General features: G+C 44.1%; 1 protein-coding gene across 2 annotated transcripts in view; it reads left to right on the forward strand.

Moving 5' to 3' along the window:
• The window catches only part of LOC132407705 (syntaxin-2-like), an 85,560-nt gene that overhangs the window by 24,308 nt on the left and 37,429 nt on the right, over positions 1 to 23,823 (forward strand). Inside the window, exon 4 of one of the 2 annotated variants that reach the window (XM_059994584.1) lies at positions 15,178 to 15,252. In XM_059994584.1, coding sequence (XP_059850567.1) covers positions 15,178 to 15,252 — 75 coding nt within the window. Of the gene's footprint in view, positions 1 to 15,177; positions 15,253 to 16,157; positions 16,214 to 23,823 lie in introns of those variants that run through there. The other variant, XM_059994585.1, reaches the window with a different exon arrangement.

Genomic DNA, 23,823 nt, shown 5'->3' on the forward strand with positions numbered 1-23,823 from the left:
AGGCTGTGTCCTCTAGTCCTAGACTCCCCCACCATAGGAAACATCTCTGCATCCACTCTATCAAGGCCATTCACCATTAGACAGGTTTCAATGAGGTCACCCCTCATTCTTTTGAATTCCAATGAGTACAGGCCGAAAGCCATCTAATGCTTCTCGTATGACATTCCTTTCAATCCTGGAAGCAGCATGTTGGTCATCAAGATTGAGGTTAGCTGAGACTGCCAGTGGATCAATGTTATACCATTCCCCATAAATACAAGGATATTGCCAGGTCTGGAGGACCCGAGTTATAAGGAAAAATTGAATAGGTTAGGACTTTATTCCTTGGAATGTAGAAGATTGAGAGGAGATATAGAGGTGCAGGTGGTCCCCAAGTTACGAATGTCTGACTTATGGACAACTCATACTTGCGAACCGAGGAAGGAGAACGCCGTCCGCCATTTTAAGTTGTTGCCATTGACACTGTGAGTGTTTAACTTTGTATTTAGCTTAAATTTTTCTCAGTAACTTTCACCCTGACCCCGCCTCTTCCCCCCCACCCCCCCACCCCCCCATTCCAGTTGGCTGATGGTGCAGTCAGATCTGCACCGGGCTAGATAACAGAGGTTCCTGAGTTTGATTTAGTGACAGACCGCTCCCGTGATGAGTTGATGTCGATCCAGTGACTCCTGTACCATCTGTGCCGGGTTAATGTTGAGCCCGCAACTCGACCTCATAAAAAAAAAACCCACTGCCACCTCCAGTTTAAATTCTCACGTGGAATATTGTGGAGGATCAAATACCCAAACCCAGCACAGCCCCCACTTGTCCCATTTAACCTGTCTCAGTGCGGTACAGTTTAGGACCCGGGGAATTCAGTGCGGCGATCCTTAGGACCCAGCGGACCTCGGGAGCCGGCGCTGGTTAGGACCTGACCCCCGCAGTGTTTCTGTTTCATTGACGGGAAGCGATCGCGATTGAAAATAAAGTGGAAATAATAAAGCGTTTGGAAAGAGGTGAAACATCATCGGTCATTGGACAAGCGTTAGGCTACAGTTGGTCAACGATCGGAACAATTTTAAAGGATAATGGATAAAGTGACAATAATGGAGCATGTGAAAGGCCCTGCCCTGATGAAGCTACAATTATTACTGAGCAACACAGTGGTTTAATTATTGGAATACATATGTTTCTTAAGTGTTTTATATGCATAGAAAGGTAAAATACATACTATATACTAAGACAAACGTTTGACTAATTAACGCTAAATAATACTGGATGTACTTGCGTACAAATCTGACTTAAAGACGGACTTGGGAACGGAACTTGTACGTAACCCAGGGACTACCTGTATACAAAATTATGAAGGGTATAGATAGGATAAATGCATGCAGGCTTTTTCCAAGCTTTTTAGGTGGACCTTAACTAGAGGTCATGGGTTAAGGGTGAAAGGTGAAAAGTTTAAAGGGAAGGTGAGGGGAAACTTCACTCAGAGGGTGGTGAGAGTGTGGAACGAGCTGCCAGTGCAAGTGGTGCATGCAAACTCTATTTCAACATTGAAGAGAAGTATGTGGATGGTAGGGGTATGGAGGGCTGTGGTTCAGTTTGGGTGCAGGTCGATGGCAGTAGGCAGTTTAAATGGTTCAACATGGACTAGGTGGGTTTGTTTCTTTGCTGTATGACTCTATACTGTTTCCCTCCACTGGCTCTATCTGCCCCCCCCCCTCCCCCGGCTCTCTTTGCCTCTTGCTTCTTGCCACCTGGACTCGGCCTGTGCTGGGGCAATGCGTTCGGCTTAGGGAGAGGATGAACAGTGCGAAAGGGGAAGTTCACCCCTTCTGCCTATTTAGTAATGTAACCTCAGTGACAGGCTGGGAACTGTGTTGCATGAGCAATTGAGAATTCTCTCCAGAGTGTTACATCATACCACGTTAACACAGTGACGACTGTAAGAGTGGACAGAACTCAGCTGGTAGCAGCACCCACGCCAGGACCACCAGACTCAAAAACAGTCACTTTCCCCAAGCAGTAAGGCTGATCAACACCTCCACCCACTAACCCACCCCTCCACACCCCCAACCACCACTACTTCATCATTTCCTGTCAGTCACCTTGCGTACAGACATTCCTGTGCCTAGCATCACTTTATGAACATGCAATTAATCTCATATGCATGCAATCTTATGTGTTCTTTATCTTACTGTTTGTTTCGTGCTGTGTCGACTCCAAAGTAACAATTATTTCGTTCTCCTTTACACTTGTGTACTGGAAATGACATTAAATAATTTTGAATCTGCATGTGGCAACAAATTCCACAGATTCACCACTCTTTGGCCAGAGAAATTCCTCTTCGTCTCTGTTCTAAATGGACATCTCTCGATTCTGAGTCTGTGTCTTCTGTCTTAGACTCCCCACCATAGGAAATATCCTCTCTGCATCCATGCTCTCGAGGCCTTTCAACATTTGATGGGTTTCAATGAGGTCACCTCTCATTTTTCTGAATTGCAGCAAATACAAGCCCAGAAACATCAAACGCTGTTCATTTGTCAGGTCATTCAATCCTAGAATCATTTTCGTGAGTCTCCTTTCAACCCTGTCCCTGGTACTTTTGCACAATACTGTGGTAATTTTATGTATTGCACTAATGCTGTTACAAAAAAAAGAAACAAATTTCATGACATGATTGATGGTAAACTTGATTTTGATATGTATCTGTATTGTCAACTGAGTGTGGGAAGGAGGTTTGGGAAAAGGGGAAGGGAGAGGGGAGCACCAGAGACGGTCTGTGATGATCAGTAAACCAATCGTTTAGAATCAAATGATGTTGCTTGGTGTCTCAGGGCTGGGTGTGTCTGCATCCACTCCACACCCCGCCCTGGCACTCCTTTGCCACCTGTCCCACAATTCTCCCAAGGTGCTCTGCCCTCACCATTCCAACATCCTTTGCTTCTGCTAGAGTTATAAACTCACTCTCCAATCCATGTTGACATATGGTACTGTGTAAAAGCCCTAGGCACCCTGGCTATTTATGTATGCCTAAGACTTCTGTACAGTACTCTGATGTTACAGTAGACCCATACACCTGGGATCACTGTAGCACAGTACCGGCCCTTCAGTCTGCGATGTTTTGCCAGACTTTTCATCTAGTCAAAGATCAATCAAAGCCCTCCCCACATTGATTTCCATTTTTCTATCTCCAGTACTTATCTAAGAGTTCTTAAATGTCCTTAATGCATCTGTTTCTGCTGTCACCCTGCCAGAGTGTTCCACACACCCAACACTCTGTGCTTTATATATAAAAAAAATTACCTCTGACATCATCCTTTATACTTTACACCAGTCACCTTAAAATTATGCTTCCTTGAATTAGCCATTTGCACCCTGGGCAAACGTCTCCGGCTGTGCACAGATTTAGGACAACCAGCACGAGACCCAGAAGGGACATAAACCTTTTGTCATCCTCATGGTGGTCTTGCAGACACCAGCTAAAAGGGTAATGAGAAAAGGGTTCAGTGATATCTTGAGGTGTTCCATTAGTCAGGGTTGACCATGTATTTAGCATCCTAAAGGCTGATATATACTTGTGCGTTGCATCTATGCCATAGGTACCACGTACCCTACGCTGTAGGGCAGGGGTTCCCAACCTGGGGTACCCGCACCCCCAGGGGGTGCGAGATGGAATTTCAGGGGGTTTGACAAAGAGTGGCTTGTGTCCTTGAGTGACGAGTCATGAGTCATCACTCAGCCAGCTGCCAGGGTGCTTTGAGAAGTGGTAGTAACGTTTGTCCCAAGCACACTCCAGTCTTCCGCTGCCTGAGTCGAGAGAGATGCCCGAGTCAGCGTTGAGGATTCTCATCAGCGTTACCTGAGAGTCACACCTCAGAGTTGAGGAATCTCATCAATGTTAGCTAGAAGGTTACATCTCAGAGTTAAAAATCATCTCATAATGCCAAAATCTTTATACATCCCGAATCAACCATCGAGTAACGACTTCGCTTTAAAACCAATGCAGACAGTAGGTAAGTTATTCAATTATAAAATTTTAAAAAGCTGCATTTTGATAAAAAGCAGCTGAAGTCATTCATTCATATTTGTCTCAATGCATGAGAGAAGTTTTTGAATTTCAAAGGTTTTTCATTTGAATTGTGTTAGTTGAGGAGGTATCATGGTTAGCACCGAGGACTTTGTATCGTGTGATGGGAGTTCATATCTCCAGTAATCATTGGAAGTAGGTGTGTAAATTCAGTAGAGAGTAGCCTAATAAGTCGCTTCGCGTCCACCTGACAATTTATCTTGGTGTAACCGCAGATAATATCGTAGTATAATATTCGAAAGAGTATTTCTTGCGATACTTTGCTATAGGTGTGTCTAGTTGAGTAAAGCGGTCATCCCTGACTTCGTCAGATAGTTTTTCTCATATTAGCTCATATTTCTCTCTTTACCTTTAACCCTTCATCATGTCAAAAAGAAGGAAATGGAATGATGACTCTGCTTTGGTTTCACTTGCACAACAGGAAATGATGGCTTGCAAAAACCCCAGTGCATTCTTTGTAGCGTTGTGTTTTCCAACTCAAACCTGAAGCCATCCAAGCTTCAAGAGCACTTCACGAACAAGCATGGCGGAGCTGATGTTGAAGGACACGATGTTAGGTCATTGAAAATCAAAAGAGCTAGTTTTGATTCACAAGGAACTCTTCCAAAATTATGTTTTTTTTCTGTTGAAAAACCACTACTTGCTTCATACCAAGTGGCATATAAAGTGGCCAAATCCAAGAAGCCCCACACAATTGTGGAAGATCTCATCAAGCCATGTGCACTGGAAATGGCAACAATTATCCTGGGCAAAGAAGCAAGACAAAAATTTGATCAGGTGCCCCTATCAAATAATGTCATTCACAACTGAATCAGTGATTTGAGTGAAGATATTTTGGACCAAGTCATCTCAGATGTCAGAGCTAGTCCTATTAAAATCTCTATTCAGTTGGATGAGTCAACTGATGTCTCCAGTTGTAGTCAACTCATCACATTAGTGAGGTATGTCAATGATGGTACTGTGAAGGAAGATTTCTTGTTTTGTAAAGATCTGAAAACAAACACAACTGCAAAGGATGTGATGCAGCTGGTGAAAGACTTCTTTGCCAAACATAATTTAGATATCAAAGTCATTGGTTCTGTGTGCACTAATGGGGCACCACAAAGCTTGGAAATAAACCTGGCTTTTCTGCATTGATGAAAAAAGAGATTCCAGACTTGCAAGTTACCCATTGTTTTCTTCATCGGCATGCATTGGCATCAACAACGTTGCCTCCAAATTTGAAGAAAGTCCTTGATACTTGTGTGAAGATCATCAACTGGATCAGGGGCATGCTTTGAATCATCGCATCTTCAAATCATTTTGAGGATTCAGTGAGGATTCAGCTTTGCTTTTCCACACAGAAGTCCGTTGGTTGTCATGAGGACAAGCTTTAACCCACTTCTTTGAACTGTGGGGAAAAAAAATCAAAATTTTTCTGGAAGAATGTGATCTGGAATCTGATTGGGGCAATGGAATGACAGGAATTCGCCCAAATGCTGGCTTAATTAGCTGACATTTTCACTCGTATGATTGACCTGAGTGTTTCTCTTCAAGGAAAAGGGATAACCACATTGAAGGCTTGTGAAAAGTTGAATGCCTTCAAAGAGAAGTTACATCTTTGGCGTCGAAGGATGGAAAGAGGCAGTCTCTCAAATTTTCCTTCACTAGAAGAGATGGATGATGATGCTGGATCCATAATTCCTACTGTGCATGAAGAAATTGTGGCTCATTTGGAAATGCTGTCAGAACCGTTTGATGGATATTTTGCTGCTGGAGACCTGAAGATTTCAGAAGAATGGATCATGAATCCATATTCCTACAATTTGGAGAAAATGTCAGATGAAGAGCTGAAGGAAGATCTTATTGATTTGCGGACAAACTGAGCTCTTGAAATGCAATTTGAAAGCAAGACTTTGGAGGAGTTTTGGTGTGCAGCACTGGATATGTTCCCAAGACTTGGTGGAAAAGCATTCCATGTCCTCATTCCATTTGCAACAACATACTTGTGTGAATCTGGATTCAGTTCTCTCGTCAATCAAGACAAAATCTAGGAATCGCCTGAATCCACAGGCAGACCTGCGGATCGCAGTCAGCAAGAAAGTTCCCCATTTTGACAAAATCATGAATGAGAAGCAGGAGTAAAGAAGTCATTGAATTTTATGTTCACAATTGGGATTGATTGTACTGTTTACTATTTTTTCTGAATAAATTAGAATCTAATTGCTCAATTTATATTTGCATTTTATGCACTGAGTTAAAAGCTTATTTTTTTAATTTCAATTTGTTCACCCACAATATTGTATGGTTCAATTTGTGGTTCAAAAATTAGAAATTTGACTTCATCTTCAAATGTGTTATTACTTTTGTAAGGGGTGCGAACATTAATCAAACATTTCCTAGGGGTGTGGGGCATAGAAAAAGTTGGGAACCACTGCTGTAGGGTGATGTGCACCTTCCCTAACTCGCGTGTCGTGGCGACGCAGACTGCAACAACTGTGATTGGTCCGCTTGGTAGCATGGCATTTCCTCCTACGCATTTCCGGTTGCTGCTTCTCCGCCATGTCTGCACACCGATGCAAAATAGATGAGTCATATCTACCTGCCAACATGTGAAAATGTTTGAAATGCATTTCCTCGTCCATGTCTCTCATGAAGAAACTCAACACAATGGTGGAGAAACCCCACTGCCAACTAATGTTTTGGCGCACACCAATGCATACTCGCTACGGCGTAGAGCCTACGCAGATGTGAAAATTAGGCCTACGGTGTAGCCCATATGCACGTATAAATCAGCCTTAACTGTTAACGAGATATGGAAGTCAGGGCAGTATGATGTGGGAAGCAAGCTGTTGGCCATACAGCGGGCTCCCCTTTCCACACAGCTGGTGAATCCAAAGGGACGGCAGAGACTGATACAGTTTGGTACCAGCGGCATTCCAGGAATTGTCAGTCAGTGTTGAGCTCATCATAGAGCTGCCTTTGCGGACCTCAACTCCTGATTTTTCCTCGGTGTTTACTTTCAAAGCCTTCCCCATGAGTGGATATAGCCACAATGCAGCAGAGGTTTGACGTCAGAGTTTTCCTTCTGGATAAGCTGCTGACAAGCCCCACCTGCCTGAAGCGACTGGTTTGAAGGCACCAGTAACCCGCCTTTACCCCTTCCCCTGTCAGTAGAAAGGGTTCTGCCGGCTTAGTAGCCAAGTCACACATGAAGGCTAGGAGTTGGATGGTTGATAGAGGCTGTATGAGGCACACACCAGTGGGAGTATTTAGTAGGTAGTGGGAGCTTATCCCCACTACCACCCCCTCACCTATAACAACCAAAAGGAACTGGTTTAGTAATACTGTAACTCGAAACAAATGTAATATACTGTGATACTGTGAGAGAAAGGCAGGGATGTATTCTAAAGTACTTCAGTGCACACTTTATACCATATTAAACACTGAAATCTCCTGATCCACAACTTGGTTACAGGCCACAGTGTTTTATAACGGAAACATATTCCACCATTTTTCATTGAAGTTCTTTCTAAAATATATAATCAGTTTGAAAATCTGTGATCTGAGGTTGGAAAGTCATGGTATGTATGCACTGGAAGCAGGTTTCCAGGATACAATTTCTTTCCAGAGCAAGTGTCCTTTTAGTTGATATGCTATCAGGAATATTATCAGTCAAATCATTGAGCTCTGTAGTTCATGTTAAGTGTTTCTGGGGTTGCTGTTTTGTGCGATTTTGTTTGTGGCAGACTGGCTCTGCAGCCTGCAGTCAGTGAATGACAGAGTGCTGGACTGAGCTGAACTGAACGTGCCTGAACTCTTTCGATTACTTAGTGGATTGGTACTTTATATTCTTTTTCTTTTTGCTGCTTGCGTGACTCATTCTTTTCTTTGCACATTGAGTGTTCGATGTTTCTCTCTGGTTTTTGTTTTGTGGCTGCCTGTGGAAAGACAAATCAGTTCAAGTCTAATTGTCTTTCAACCATCCATGAATGCAGCCAAACAAAACAGTTACTATGGGGCCAAAGTGCAAAACACAGTATCAACAGTTTCACACAGCACAAAGCTTGGATAAGATAGAAAGTTGCAGCCACGCCAAAAAAAAGTCCAAACTTAAGCCATCCAACACCACAGAACTCTGCAGATGAGCACAATAGAACTTGTCTTCTGCTGAGTGACCACTGGGGCTGCAGCACCAGCTCCAGCCTGGACACCTCTCCTGGCGGCTGTAAACAGGGGGCACCTCGGCCTGAGGCTTAGTCCTCGTACGTACAAGACAGCAAGCACATATCAGTAAAATTCAACCATGCAAAATAAACTTGTAAGAATATATATAGTCCAGACCCTAAGGTAATTTACTTTGATAATAAGTGTACTTTGAGTTTAATATGAAGTGAATTGATGTTGAAAGACAGAAGCTCTTTTAATGCCAGGAGTTCTGAAGGCTCAGTCTTAGACAGTTCAAGGCAAATTGACACTAACAATTTCAGGTGAAAACTCAGCTGAAATTTCAAAGTTCCATTTGTAGATGTGAGGATTTCGTGGTTACTGTTGTGTGTAAATTGATCCCCGGTGTGTCAGAGATTTGTAAGGCACCAGTTTGATTGGAAATACAGGTCGGTTATTGAGCTGCAAAGCATTCTGGGTGGAAAGTACCTGTGAACCTCGGGTCTGTCTTAAATTCTCACACAGGGTGCCTTCTCTAGGACAGCCGGACTAGGTAACAGCTCCTTCTCTCAGACTGAGGCAAATGAATACCTTGGCACCACCGAAGTCTTGTCACTACCGAAGTCTTGTCACTAGCACTGTGAGCTGTTTACAGCTTATTTCATATACTTCATATTTACTGCATATTTCACTTGCAAAGTTCAAAGTAAATTTTATTATCAAAGTACATCTATGTCACCATAAATAACCCTGAGATTCATTTACCTGTGGGCATACTTAGCAAATCTATAGAAGTTCTATGTTCTAATAGTAACTATACCAGGATCAATGAACGATCAACCAGAATGCAGAAGTCGACAAGCTGTGCAAATGTAAATATAAATAGCAATATATAACTGAGGTAGGATAGTTCAGTAGTTCCATATTAATATCAGAGAAATGTATGCAATATACAACCTGAAATTCTTGTTCTTCACAGCGATGCATGAAAAACAGTGCCCAAAGAATGAGTGACAGTAAAAATGTTAGAACCCCAAGGCCCCCCCCACACACAAGCAGCAGCAAAGCATCAACACTGCCCTCTTCCCTCTGCCGCCCCTTTCCCCCACCTCCACTGACTACAGCAAGAATCATCAGCACCCTCCACCCACCAAGCAAGCAATAGCAAAGCCTCCTGGAGAGACCGTGATCTGCAGTACAGTTCAACAAAAACTAATTGTTCACCTGACAATTTGACATACCACAGGCTCTCTCTCCCTAATAAAGGGAAAGCAGTGTCCCCTTTCATAGCAAGAAGGGAGACATAACAAAATGTCTGCTGCATCACTTTTACCCCAAGTTCTCCAACTCTAGAATTGGCAACAAACTCTCCTCCACAAAAGAGAGAGAGCGCACAAGCGAATCACCGAGTACAGAGCCTCCAACAGCTGATCCGCTGTTCCCAGTGTTCAGTTTCCTCCCACAATGTTCTATCCAGTGGCACAGCATAGAATCAGCTCATCCACAGGGCTGTGAAGCCTTGGAGCCTCTCAGCCATGTCCTTGGGATTTTGAAAAGTGACCAGTTGTGACCCCCCCCCACCCCCCAGAAGAGGGTCCCATCACTGTGAAGAACTCAAGTCTGGGTGTAACTCCAGGTCAGGGTCTCAGACAGAACATCATCCATCCTGAAAAGGAAAAAGAGGGACATCAAAGGCAGAAATTAAGCTGTTCCTGCAAATGAGCTGGATGGAGTTGTTGTTGAGTGTCATCGTAGCTCTGCCTGTAATGAGATGAAGAGTCCTTAAAGTGAGATAATTGGTTGTGGGAACGTGATGGGGCAAGTGAGTGTAGTTACCACTTTTTATTCAAGAGCCTGATGGTAATAACTGTTGTTGAACCTGATGGTGCAAGTCCTGAGGCTCTTGTGGCAGCAGTGAGAAGAGAACATGGCCTGGGTAGTGGTAGGGATCACTGGTGATGGATGACACACACACAATGCTGGAGGAGCTCAGCAGGTCAGGCAGCATCTGTGCAAATGCATAAACAGTTGATGTTTCAGGCCAAGAACCTTCATCACGACTGGAAAGGAAGAGGGAAGAGATCAGACCAAGAAGGGAAGAAGGACAAGCGAGGCGGTGATAGGTGAATCAGATGGTTGGGGAGAGGAATGAAGTAAGGAGCTGGAAGGTGATAGGTGGAAAAGGTGAAGGAGGAGGAATCTGATAGGAGAGGAGAGTGGACCATGGAAAAAGGGAAGGGGAGGGGTACAAAGGGAGTTGATAGGTACATGAGGAGAAGGAGATTCAGGTCACAGTGGGGAATTGAAGGGAGAGAGGAAAACAATTACAGCTTCTGCAGAATCTCTTGTGTTTATAATAACGTATCTATCAATTTCTGCTTTAAATATACTCAATATCCGCCTCCACAGCAAGCAATCTGTCAATTCATGGATTCCCGTCAAAAGGTGGTTTTTGAAGTTGCATTGTTAATATGTTAGAGTTTGTAACTTCATTATGTGACCAGATACCCTGAGAATTGAGCACGGCAGCGTAGCACTTGGCATAACACTTCACAGCGCCAGCGAATGATCAGAGTTCATTTCCTGCTGCTGGATGTAAGGAGTTAGTACGTTCTGTCTGTGACTGCATGGGTTTCCTCTGGTACTCCAGTTACCCTTCCACATTCTTCTAGGGTTAGTCAGTTCTTAGCATGCTACTTTGGCATTGGGAGCATGGTGAGGCTTGCGATCTACCCTCAGTGCATTTGTGGTCTGTATTGGTCATTGAAGCCAAGGATGTATTTCACAGTGTTTCAATGTACATTCAAGGCCCATTCCTCTCCCGACAGCCTTGAAACAAGGAAAACCATGGAAACCGTCAACTCGCTGCCACATGCACAAAAAATAACATAGTGCCAAACGGCAGTGAGAAAGAACAGGCAAAAACACAGGATACAAGATTAAAACTGAAAAGAGTCTAAGTGAACAACAGTCCAATCCATAAACACATCCTCTGAAAGCATCAAGGGGGAGTGAAAGACTGTCTCTCTCTCACACACCCCCTCACCCTCTTTAAAAATGGAATAATTAAGAATTCCTTTGCCCATTTGTTCTGGATTCACTGCCACATTGGTATAAATTGGTTCTTATTTGCTTTGATAATTGGCCTCAAGATCAGTACAATACTGTGGGACAAATGGCCTGTCTGGTGCTACACTGTTCCATTTTAATTTCTTTAACGATATGGCGCGGAATAGGCCTTTATGACCTAACGAGCTGAACCACCCAGCAAGCCACTTATTTAACCCTAGGCTAATCACAGGACAATTTACAATGACCAGTTGACCGACTAACCAGTACATCTTTGGTTTAGTGGGAGGAAACCGGAGCACCCGGAGGAAACTCATGCATTCCACAGGGACGACTGAGAGAACACCCACACGCAGATACAAACATTCTTCCAGAGGACGTCAGAGTTGAACTCAGATCTCTGATGACCCGAGCTGAAATAATGTTGTGCTCACCGTGGCAATTTATAGACGCAGAGGGAAACGTCAGGAATTCCAGAAGGTCATATGTACGCGCGCGCACACACACCTGTACCAGGTGCTCTGATTCCTGCATGGATGAGCGCAAGTGTAGAATGAAGGGTAGATCGTGCAGCCGCCTGAACAGTCATTATTTGAGCATTATTATTCATTATTATGCAGCCTGCCAGCATTCATAGGGTGACTGACAGGAAATGATGAAGCAGTTGTGGTTGAGGGTGGTTTAGTGGGTGGAGGTGTTGATCAGCTTTGCTGCTTGAGAAAAGTTATTCTTTCTGAGTCTGGTGGTCCTGGGGTGGATGCTACATAGGCTCCTCCCTTATGGGAGTGGGACAAACAGTCCATGAATAGGGTGGGCGGGATCATTCATGATGTTACTGGCCCTTTTCTGGCACCTTTCTGTATATATGTCTATAGATGCTGCCTGACCTGAGATTTTCCAGCATTTTGTGTGTGTTGCTGAAGAATTCTGTTCACTGGACTCAGTAACCCCAGTGATTAAGGACTTCCACAGTTCTCTGGACAAGGACAGTTCAGAGGTGTACGGATTCAAGTTGCCACCCATCTAGAGTTGAGTCAGCTACAACAGGAAAAAGCCTGTGACCATTTACCTGATCTACAGTATGCCCCTCTATTTTATGCCTGTACAAGGTGACCTTTCATCCTCCTACACTGCAGGTAAATAAATCCCAGCCTATCCAGTCTCTCAATTCAAGCCCTCTTCTGCTGGTGATATCCTTGTGAACCTTCTGTGTGCCATTTTCTGCTTAATCACAATACCTCCTATTCAAGATTCAAGATTATTTTATGTCATTTCCAGTACACAAGTGTAAAGGAGAACAAAATAATTGTTACTCCAGATTCGATGGAGTGCAAACCCCCCCCCCCACAGTAAGATAACGAACACAATGAGATAATTAACTTCTGGTAATTTGCTCCCCTCCCCCTTCTGTTTTTGTTCACCATTCTCATCCGCCCATCATCCTCCTTCCCTTTTCCCCATGGTCCATTCTCCTCACCTATTGGATTTCTCCCACAGTCCTCTTTACCTTTTCCACCTATCATCTCCCAGCTTCTTACTTCATCCCCTCTCCCCCACCCGATATTAAAAGTGTGCCCCTGTCTTGGGTATCGTTGGTGTGGAGTCCTTGATGATTCAAGATTGCTTAATGGAGAGTGCAATAATTGTTACTCTGGATCCGATGCAGTACATTAAAAAACACAATAATAATAATAAAACACAAATATGTGACTAAAGATAGTGTTTAGTAACAGATGCACTCGGGAGGGAAATGCCTCGTTCAAAAGTTCTCAATGCAGGGAATGAGGGTTAAAGGAGATTCATGAAAATGATTCCAGCAGTGAAAGGCTCGCCATATGAGGAGCATTTAATGGCTCTGGGCTTATACTCACTGGAATTCAGAAGAATGAGGGATGGCCTCAATGAAACCTATTGAATGTTTAAGGGTCTTAACAGAGTGGATGTGGAGAAGATGTTTCCTATCATGGGAGAGTCTAAGGCTAGAGGACACAGCCTCAGAGTGGAGGCGCATCCCTTTAGAACGGAGATGAGGAGGACCTTCTTTAGCCAGAGGGTGGTGTCTCTGTGGAATTCATTGCCACAGTCGGCTGTGAAGGCCAAGTCATTGGGTATACTCAAGGCAGAAGTTGATAAGTTCTTGATTAGTCAGGGCTTGAAGGAATACAGGAAGAAGGCAGGAGATTGGGGCTGAGAGGGAAAATGGATCAGCTGTGATAAAGTGGCGGAGCAGACTCGATGGGCCAAATGGCCTAATTCTGCTCCTGTATTGTATGGTCTTGTAGAGGTGTGCTACACGCAGTGCTGCAATAACGACACAGAGTCAGTGAACTGCAGTTGCAAAAAGAGATTTGTTCAAACTTCGCGGCCTCGCTTTAAAGCCTTCCTGATCTCGCCCTCCCTGGGCGGGAATGCTTTTCCCCTTGCTGGTGAAACAGGCTTGGTGCCCTTTTTGGGACCGGCCTCTCTGCCGGCGCGCGCCACTTTGTGAACCAGTTCGAGTGCGCTGGGAAGTGGGTCACCACAGTCTTGTGGAAATAGTGATGCTCCAGCAAGATGTTAATAAACCACCAGAATGAGTGCTGTGACAAGTAGAAAGGATACAATTCTGTCCAAACATGATTTCCAGCTCTTGGGAGAGAACCAAGAACACGAATGGCGAAGTTTTCAGCAAATTCTTAGCCAGTCAAGTTCATTCTGCCATTTGCGTCAGTGCCGTCTCCCAGAAATGGCTTGACACAGTGGGTTGGTTACATTTCCTAACAGTGTAAGGTGGACTGTATTTAACTAGTTGTTAGATGTCATAGAGTCATAGAAAAATGCAGAACAGAGAAAGGCCCTTCAGCCCACCTAGTCCATTTATGCCCCTGTTCATCAACCTGCACCGGGACCATAGCCCTCCATATCCCTACCATCCATGTACCTATCCAAACTTCTCCTAAACGTTGAAATCGAGCTTGCACGTACCACTTGCACAGGCAGGTCAATCCACACACTCATCTCCCCTCATGTTCCCCCTCAACTTTTCACCTTTCACTCTTTACCCATGGCCTCAGGTTGTAGTTCCACCCAACCTCAGTGGAAGAAGCCTGCTTGCTTTTACCCTATCTATACCCCTCATAATTTTGTATATCAAATCTCCTCTCATCTTCCATGTTCTAAGGTACAAAGTCCTAACCTATTCGGTCTTTCCTTATAACCTAGGTCCTCCAGACCTGGCAACATCCTTGTAAATTTTCTCTGTACTATGTACATCTTTCCTGTAGGTAGGTGACCAAACTACACACAACGGTCCAATTTAAGCCTCCCCAACATCTTATACAATGTCAACGTAACCTCCCATCTCGTACTCAGTGCTTTGATTTATGTATGTCAAAGTGCCAAAAGCTTTCTTTACAACCCTATCTCCCTGCGATGCCACTTTCAATGAATTATGGACCTGTATTCCCAGATCCCTTTGTTTTACCACACTCCTCAGTGCCCTACCGTTCACTGTGTAAGACCTACCCTGGTTAGTCCTCCCAGAGTGCACACTTGCTCTGCATTGTTTCATCTGCCATTTTTCAGCCATTTTTCCAACTGGTCCAGATCCCACTGCAAGCCATGGTAGTCTTCGCTGTCCACCTCACCCCCTAACTTGGTGTCATCCACAAATTTGCTGATCCAGTCAACCACATTATCATCCAGGTCACTGACGTAGATGACAAACAGCAACAGACAATGTTTTGCAATGAAATCTGTTTTCCATTCAAAGCCAGCAAACAAAAAGCTGAGCGTATTTAGAATTTAATATTGGGCAGATGTTAACACATGTTATGAACTGCAGCCAATATTTGAACAAATATTCCCTTTTTGTAAGCTTGGGAGTTTAATTAAAACTTTTCATTTTGTAGAAACGAAAGAAGAACTGGAGGACCTAACACTCTCGATCAAGGCAACAGCGAACAAAGTTCGAAATAAGCTAAAAGGTAAGAGTTTTTACACAGCCATCTTGTAGGCTGGTCTCTCTGACAGAATTACAGATTAGTTAGTGTGAACAGGGCCATTCAGCCCTTCAAAGTCTGTATTGGCTCTAAGAACACTTAGCAGTACTCATTCCCCCACCCTCTATTTCCCTACCTGTTGTTTCTTGCCCAATTCTCTGTGATGTATTCTAGATCCTAACCACTTGCTGAGTGTTTTAATTTTTTATAAAAAAGCTGCTTGCCAATGATCTTCATTACAACCTGATAGCATGAATATCCATTTCTCCATTGTCTGGTAATTCCCCCTTCTTCCTCCTCCAATTCCTTGGTTTGGCCCCTGACCTCTTCTCCTTACCTGTCTTACACCTCCCCTGGTGCCCTTCCACCTTCCCTTTCTTGCATGGTTCACTCTCTTATCAGATTTCTCTTTCTACAGTCCTTGACCTTTTCCACCTATCTCCTCCCAGCTTCTTTCTTCATCCCAGCTCTTTCTCTCCCCTTCCTCCAACCTGGCTTCACCTATCACCTAGTTTGTCCCCTCTCCACCTTATCCTAGCATCTTCCCCCTTTCCTTTCAGTCAAGACGAAGGGTCTCAGCCGGAAACATCAAGTGTTTATTCCTCTCTATTGATGCTGCTTGACCTGCTGAGTCCCTCCAGCATTTTGTGTCAGGTATTTAATCAGTTGGGGCATCTAAGGTCATGGGGAGAAGGCTGGAAATTGGGGTTGAGGGAAAGTAAATCAGACACAATGAAATGGTAGAGAAGACTTGATGGACTGGATGGCCTAATTTTGCTCCTATGCCTTCTGGTCCAGAATCAACAAGACTGCCTACTGAATGCAACTCACACCTCATCAGGGCGCCACCGCTTCTCGATAAGCCTGGGTCATCACATGTCCTGAGTTCAAGCGCAAGCAGACTCACCACCAGGCTTCTACGTCTGCTCATCCAATCCAAGCTCAAGTGTGTTGATCTTCATTTTGTGTCTTCTGAATCTTGATGCCTCTGGCAATTGGGTTTCTCTACATTTACATCCTTAAACCTCTTAGATCCTCTCCCAACCTCCCCGTGTTCCGAGGAAAACAACCCCATCTTCTCCATTCTGTCCCGCAAACTAAGATACCTCATCCCTGGAAACGATTTTACTAAATCACTTCTGTAGCTTCTTCAGATCTGTCTCAGCTCCCCACCGCACTTCCCACTCCCACCTCTCCAGCATCGAGAATACAGTATATTCAAATAGCAGTGCCTTACTAAGCCTAACTCGTGCATCTTTTGGACTGTGGGAGGAAGCTAGAGCACCTTTTGGAAACCCATATAACCATGGGGGGAATGTATAAACTCCTTACAGACAACAGTAGGAATTGAACATCGCTAGCGCAGTGAAGCGTTATACTAACCACTACCCTACCATTAATATTTGGAATGTTGATTGTCTCTCACAACAAATTTATAGGTTAATAGATATGAGGAAATTTGCCTTCAATAATCCATCTGTTCTCAGCCATTGCCACATTTGGTTCATTCTCGTTTGAACAACATTCTTTTATGTAGCTCTCAGTTCACTACTGACTCGGACTGAAGTATTTGTGTAGAGGAGTCTGCTTTTTTGAACTGTGTTTTGTACATTTACCACAGTGGAACACAGAGAGTACTGGGGCTGACTGCTGATGGTCGGTTCCATCGCCTGCTCAGAGGTTGGTGAGGTTGCTTTTGATAGTTTCTTCCATCTGGTGTGAAGGGGCCTCTGTACAGGATTGGGAAAAGTTGCAGAAAGTGGTAAACGCAGACAGCTCCGTCATGGCACTAGCCTTCTCGGCATCGAGGACGTCTTTAAAAGGTGATACCTCAAAAAGGTGGCCCCCATCACCCAGTACGTGTTTTCTTCTCATTGCTCCCATCAGGGAGGAGGTGCAGAAGCCTGAACACACACACTCAACGATTCAAGAACAGCTTATTCCATACCACCATCCAATTTCTGAATACAAAATGAACCCATAAGCACTACCTCAGTATTCTTTTTTTCTTTTTTTTTGCACAACTTACTTAATTTATAAGTGGTGTGTCTGTACTGGTGATGCAGTGGTATCTGCAACCGGACATTAGATCACGATGGCCTGGGTTCGAATCCGGCCGGCTCTTTACACACTTCTCATCTGTGCTGGGTTGAGCATTGTACTCACAACTCGGCCTTGTAAAACAGACGAAACACTAAAGAAACGGCAAGGTTGCACCCCAATGCACCAAACAAACTTTACCATATTAGAAAAAATACATAAATTGCAATAAGCAATGTGCATATTTAATTGTAATTTATAGTTTTTAATGTATTTTATGTATTGCAGTGTACTGCTGCCACAACACAGCATATTTCACGACATATCCTAGTGATATTAAACCTGCTTCTAATATTTAGAACAGAGATCAAATAACCCATTTCTAATCTCATTACCTTCCCAGCAACAAAGTCCCTTTAACTGCAGATGAATAGCCCTGTTCTTGATCTCTGGTGACTTTTGTTGACAGTTCTTTCTGTCTACATCACAGTCTCATCTCATGTAGAGTGAAGCTGCCTCTGTTTAGGAAAGCATGCATCATTCCTGTCCCTTGTGGTTACGTAATCAGTCAGGGTATTGACTCATAACCAAACTCTAGATTAGACTGTGGCTTTTTGTGGTTTTCAGCTTGTCACTGATAACCTCCTCGCTAGCGTTCAAGTTCAGGTTTAATTATCATTTGACCATACACATGTATGCGGACAAATGAAACAGCATTCCTCTGGGGCCAAGGTGCAAAGCACGTTATCAACTGTCGCACACTGCGCAAGGCGTATATAGTGCATACGGTAATGTGCAGAAGTTTCAGGTCCATATATATTGCTAAAGTGCCTGACTTTTACACAGCACTGTAGTAATTTTATGTATTCCACTTTACGGCTCCTGCCAAAAAAAAAAACAAATTTCATGACACGTGAGTGATGATAAACCTGATTCTGATATGGGTCTCTTGTGGACTGAGAGTGGGAAGGGGGCAGGGAGAAGGGGGATCATGGTTGGGAAAAGGGGAAGGAAGAGGGGAGCACCAGAGGGACATTCTGTAATGATTAGTAAACCAGTTGTTTGGAATCAAATGACCTTGTCTGGTTGTCTCAGGGCTGGGTGTGTCTGCACTTCCACTACCCACTGCCCCTCTCGCGCCCCTGTCACTCCTTCTCTGCCACCTGCCCCACACCCCTCCCGCGGCTCTCCACCCTCCCCATTCCCCACATCCTTTGCTCCTGCCAGATTTACAGACTCACTCTCTGCCCTGCATTGATAAGTATAGTACAGTGTAAAAGTCTTAGCACCCTGGCTATATATGTGTGCCTGAGACTTTTGAACATTGCTGTAAGATAGCACTAAACATCAAGTCACACAGAATAATATAATCCAGCCCAAGACCCTGAGTGTCATGTTCAGTAGATTGATGGTGCATGGATGTTGTTGGCAAGAACGAGTCCACAGCAGTCTGCAGATGAATGCAATCCAGCTTGTTTGTCATCGAGCAAACACTGGAGGGCAGCACCAACTCAGCACAGGCTGCAGCTTGTCTGCTCTCTCCTATACTGTCTCCAGAGACTTTCCACTGTGTGGCTACAACAGGTGAATAAGGGCTTAGTCTGCTCTACAGTCAAGCTCCTGCAGCTCCTTCGTTGTTGGTCTTACCAGTGAACTAGACTTGCGATATTCTATGTTACTAATGTCCGACAGGATCTTGTGATCAGAAGAAATATATCCATGGCAATTACAATTTTTTAGCCTCCACTGACCAACTCCAAAGCCTTTCGTAATGGCCAGCAAGACAGTCCATGCCAAGTCCAGCTCCATTGCTATTGAGCAAGTTGTTCATTGGGTAGACCTGCAGTGCTTGATGTTTTTGACAACCAGCAGTGATTGTAAAAAGAAAGACTTAAAGGACGAACAAGTGAGCCTTGGGTTGGACCCAGAGAGGCTGCTGCGACCGTGTGTACCGCCATCTTACAGGAAGGTGCTGACAAAAATGTAACCTTGTGGTTAGGAGCCACCCCTTCACAGCTCCAGTGACTCAACTAAATTGCATACAGTTCTGCTTGCCCTACTACAGGAAGGATGTTGAGGCTTTGGAGAAGGTGTAGAAGAGGTTTTCCAGGATGCTGACTGGTTTAGAGGGCATGTGCTGTCATGAGAGGCTGGACAAACTTGGGTTTTCTTTGGGGCACCAGAGGCAAAGGGGAGATCTCATAAAGGTTTATAAGATTATGAGAGGCATAGATAGAACAGATGAGGAACTATCTTCTTTCCCCCCACAATAGAAATGTCTAATACCAGAGGGCATGTATAGAAGATGAGAGGGAGTTGGTTCAAGGGGAATGTGAGGGGTAAGTTTTTTACTCAGAGGGTGGTGGATGCCTGGTATGTGCTGCCTGGTGTGGCGGTAGAGGCAAATACAGTAGAGGCTTTTAAGAGACGTTTGGACGGGCACATGGATGTGAGGGAGATGGAGGGATGTGGACATGGTGTAGGTAGGAAGGATCAGTGTTTGGGTGCTTTTGATTTGCTTTTTAGCTGGTACAGCACAATGCTGTGGGTCAAGTGTTCCTGTACTGGACTGTTTTTGTGTTTTATGTTCAAGTTCAATCCTGACCTCCAGCACTGCCTGTGTGTGTGGAGTTTGCATGGTCTCCTTCTAGTCAGAATCAAAATCACGTTTAATATCACCAGCATATGTCATGAAATTTGTAAACTTAGTGGCAGCAGTACAATGCAATACATGATAATCTAGGAAAAAATAAATCAATTACAATAAGTATAGCTCTGCATATTAAATAGTTAAATGAAAAAATAGTACACAAATAGAAATAATAGAAGTGAGGTGGTGTTCATGGGTTTAATGTCCACATAGGAATCAGATGGCAGAGGGGAAGAAGCTGTTCCTGAATCACTGAGTGTGTGTCTTCAGACTCCTGAACCTCCTCCCTGATGGCAGAGGGGAAGAAGCCGTTCCTGAATCACTGAGTGTGTGTCTTCAGACTCCTGTACCTCCTTCCCAATGGTAATAGTGTGAAGAGGACATCCTGGGTGATGGGGGGTCCTTAATGATGGATGCCACCTTTTTGAGGCATTGCTCCTTGAAGATGTCTATGGGGGTTAGTACCCAAGATAGAGCAGACTAATTTTACAACTTTCTGTAGCTTCTTTCAATCTTATGCAGTAGCCCCCCCCCCCCCCACCCCATACCAGACAGTGATGCAGCCTGTCAGAATGCTCTCCGTGGTACTTCTGTAGAGGTTTTCAAGCGTCTTGAGTGAAAACCAAATCTTCGCTAACTTCTAATGAAATATAGCCACTGCCTTGCCTTCTTTATAGTTGTTTCGATATTTTGGGACCATTTTAGGTCTTCAGAGATCTTGACACCCAGGAACTCGAAACTGCTCGCTCACTCCACTTCTGATCCCTCGCTGAGGATTGGTTCAGATTCCTCCCTACCCTTTCCAAAGTTCACAGTCAGCGCTTTAGTCTTACTGGCGTTGAGTGCAAGGCTGTTGCTTCAATACCACTCAACTAGCTGGTATATCTCGCTCCCATACACCCTCTCATCTCCATCTGAGATTCTATCAACAATGGTTGTATCGTCAGCGAATTTGTAGATGGCATTTGAGCTATGCTTAGTCACAGTCATGGGTATAGAGAGAGTAGAGCAGCGAGCTAAGCACACCCCTGAGGTGTGCCAGTGTTGATCGTCAGCGAGAAGGAATTATTTATACTTTTTCGCCCAGATTGTGGTCTTCTGGTTATAAAATAGAGGATTCAATTGCAGAGGGAGGTACAGAGACCCAGGTTATGTAGCTTATTGATCAGGACTTTAGACATGATGCTGTTAAATGCTGAGCTATAGACAACAAACAGCATCCTGGCATCAGTGTTTGTATTGTCCACATAACCTAATGCTGTATGAAGAGTCGTTGAGGTTGTGTCTGCCATAGACCTATTGTGGCGAAAGGCATATTGCAGTGGGTCCAGGTCCTTGCTGAGACAGGAGTTGATTCTGGCCATGACTAACCTCTCAATGCATTTCATCACTGTAGATGTGAGTGGTATTGGATGATAGCCATAAGGCAGCTCACCTTGCTTTTCTTAGACATTAGTATAATCTTTGTCCTCTAGGAACTTCTGACCATAACAATGAGAGGTTGAAAATATCCTTGAATACACCTGCCAGTTGGTTGGCACAAGTTTTCAGAGCCTAACCAGGTACTCCACTGGGGCTTGCCGCCTTTCAAGGGTTCACCCTTCTGAAAGACAGCTTGACATTGACATCCACTTCAGAGCAGGCATAGAAGAAGTTGAGCTTGTCTGGTAGTGAAGCATCACTGCCATTCTTGCTATTGGGTTTCACTTTGTAGGGAGTAATGTCCTGCAGACCCTGCCAGGTTTGACGTGTATCCAATGTCACCTCCAACCTTGCTTGGAATTGTTCCTTCTTGACAGATCCAGTGGTGGTGATCTTCAGAAGTTAAGAATAAGGCATAAATCTTGGTGGTCACAGTTGTTTTATGGAATGTTACAAGAGCAAAGAACAAAAAATGAAGGAAAGAAAATGAACAAAGAAAAAAAGTAGTTGTGGTCATCTCATAGAGACTAGAGATAACATTCCAGTGATAACAATTAATTATGAAATAGCCAGATTCAAGTTCAAAGTACATTTATTATCAAACTATGTACATACTATACAACAGTGAGGTTCCTCTCCTTACAGGCAGCCACAAAACAAAGAAACCCATAAAGGAAAAGACAGTGAAACATCCAATGTGCAAAGAGGAAAAAAATGAAACAAATTGTGCAAATAGTCAAAGTACGCAAATAGCATTCAGAATAAAAGTGAGTCTGTAGATACGAAGCCTGGAGCAGGCCACCGCCTTGACCTTGATTCAGCGCAGAGCTGAATCAAGTTAACAGAGCAGCAAACAGAACCAACTCAACATGCTGCCCTTTCAACCCATCTGGTCTGGTGATTACATCATCCAAGCATCCAGAAATCATCGTTCCTTGGACTAGGGCCCAGGCCCCGTTGCATTGGTATGTTTTGGGCCTGGACCCTGCCACCTTGTTTTGACTCATTACCGATCTTTCCAAATCAGCCTGACACTTAGATTGATCAAACCTCACTCTTGATGTGTCCCCTGCTGCAGAAAAACTGTAGCTTCTGGAAAATATACTATTCTACAATTGCTATACATCTTACTGAGCAATTACACATGTAGTTTAGCTACTGAGCTTGGTGGAACTGTTTCTGCCGACAGAAGGTGCAAAGTTGGGTTTTGTCACTTTAAAGCCAGTTGCTCCAGGAGATGGAGCTCACCAGCTCCTGGCAGCTCATCAAGGAGATGGAAAATTGATCTCAAACCTCTGCTGCCTTGCAGTCCTACCTCCTCTTGGGGAAGGCTTCGGAAGTAAACACCGAGGGAAGAATCCAGAGCTGGAGTCCCTAAGGCAGTCCTATTTTGAGTACAAACGCTGACTGAAAACTCCTGCAAAGTTGCTGGTCTCTGCCACTCCTTTGGATTTATCAGATGTGTGGAGAGGGAGTGCCTGCTACGTGGGCAACAACTTGCCCTCCATACTGTACTTCCTGGCTTGTATGTCAACTACATGTACAACTAGGAAGATACATCCATGGTCAACTTCAATTAGCAGACGGCCTCTGAAAGCAATTACACATATATAGGTGAAGATATAAAAACATGTAAGCAAACATTGGAAAGTTAAACTTCAAGAGAAATAGTAGAAAAGTAATGATTCAGATACAACACACATGAGTTTGTGTTCCTCCCCAAATGCTTTGCTGGCATCCCACATTTAATTATTTAGTGATGCAGCGTGGTGTGGGCTCTTGCAACCCTTCGAGTCACGCCCCAACAAACCCGACCAATGACCCATTTAACCCTAACCTAATCCCAGAACAATTTATAATAACCTAACCAGTATGTCTTTGGACTTTTGGAGGACTCTGGAGAAACCCCACACCTTCCATGGGGAAGATGTACCGAGACTCCTTACAGACAATGCAGGAATTGAACACTGAACTCCAGAGTGCCCCAAGCTGTAATAGTGTTGTGCTAACCACTGTGCCCATCCCAGAAATGGTGGGAAATTTGCCCCCGAAGGAGGGTAATGCCAGAGGGGAGTTGGGGGGAATGTGAGAGAATGAGCTCCAGGTGCAGCAGGAAATATAGAGGGGGGATTGGGTTTGTGCCCCTGATGGCGGACCCGATGGTTTCTTTGTGACAGCAGTACAATGCAATACATAATTGGATAAAAAACCAACTGAATTACAGTAAACATAAATACATATTAAATAGTTAAATCAGTAGTTTAAAAATAAAAATAAGTAGTGAGGTAGTGTTTGTGGGTTCAATGACCATTCAGAAATCTGATAGCGTGGAAGAAGCTGTTCCTGAATCATTGAGTGCAGTTGGCCCTCCTTATCCACGGATTCCGCATGCGCGGATTCAACCAACCGCGGATTGGGAAAACCCAGAAGTTCTCTCTCCAGCA

Source organism: Hypanus sabinus, chromosome 18 (genome assembly GCF_030144855.1).
Source record: "Hypanus sabinus isolate sHypSab1 chromosome 18, sHypSab1.hap1, whole genome shotgun sequence".
Taxonomy (NCBI): domain Eukaryota; kingdom Metazoa; phylum Chordata; class Chondrichthyes; order Myliobatiformes; family Dasyatidae; genus Hypanus; species Hypanus sabinus.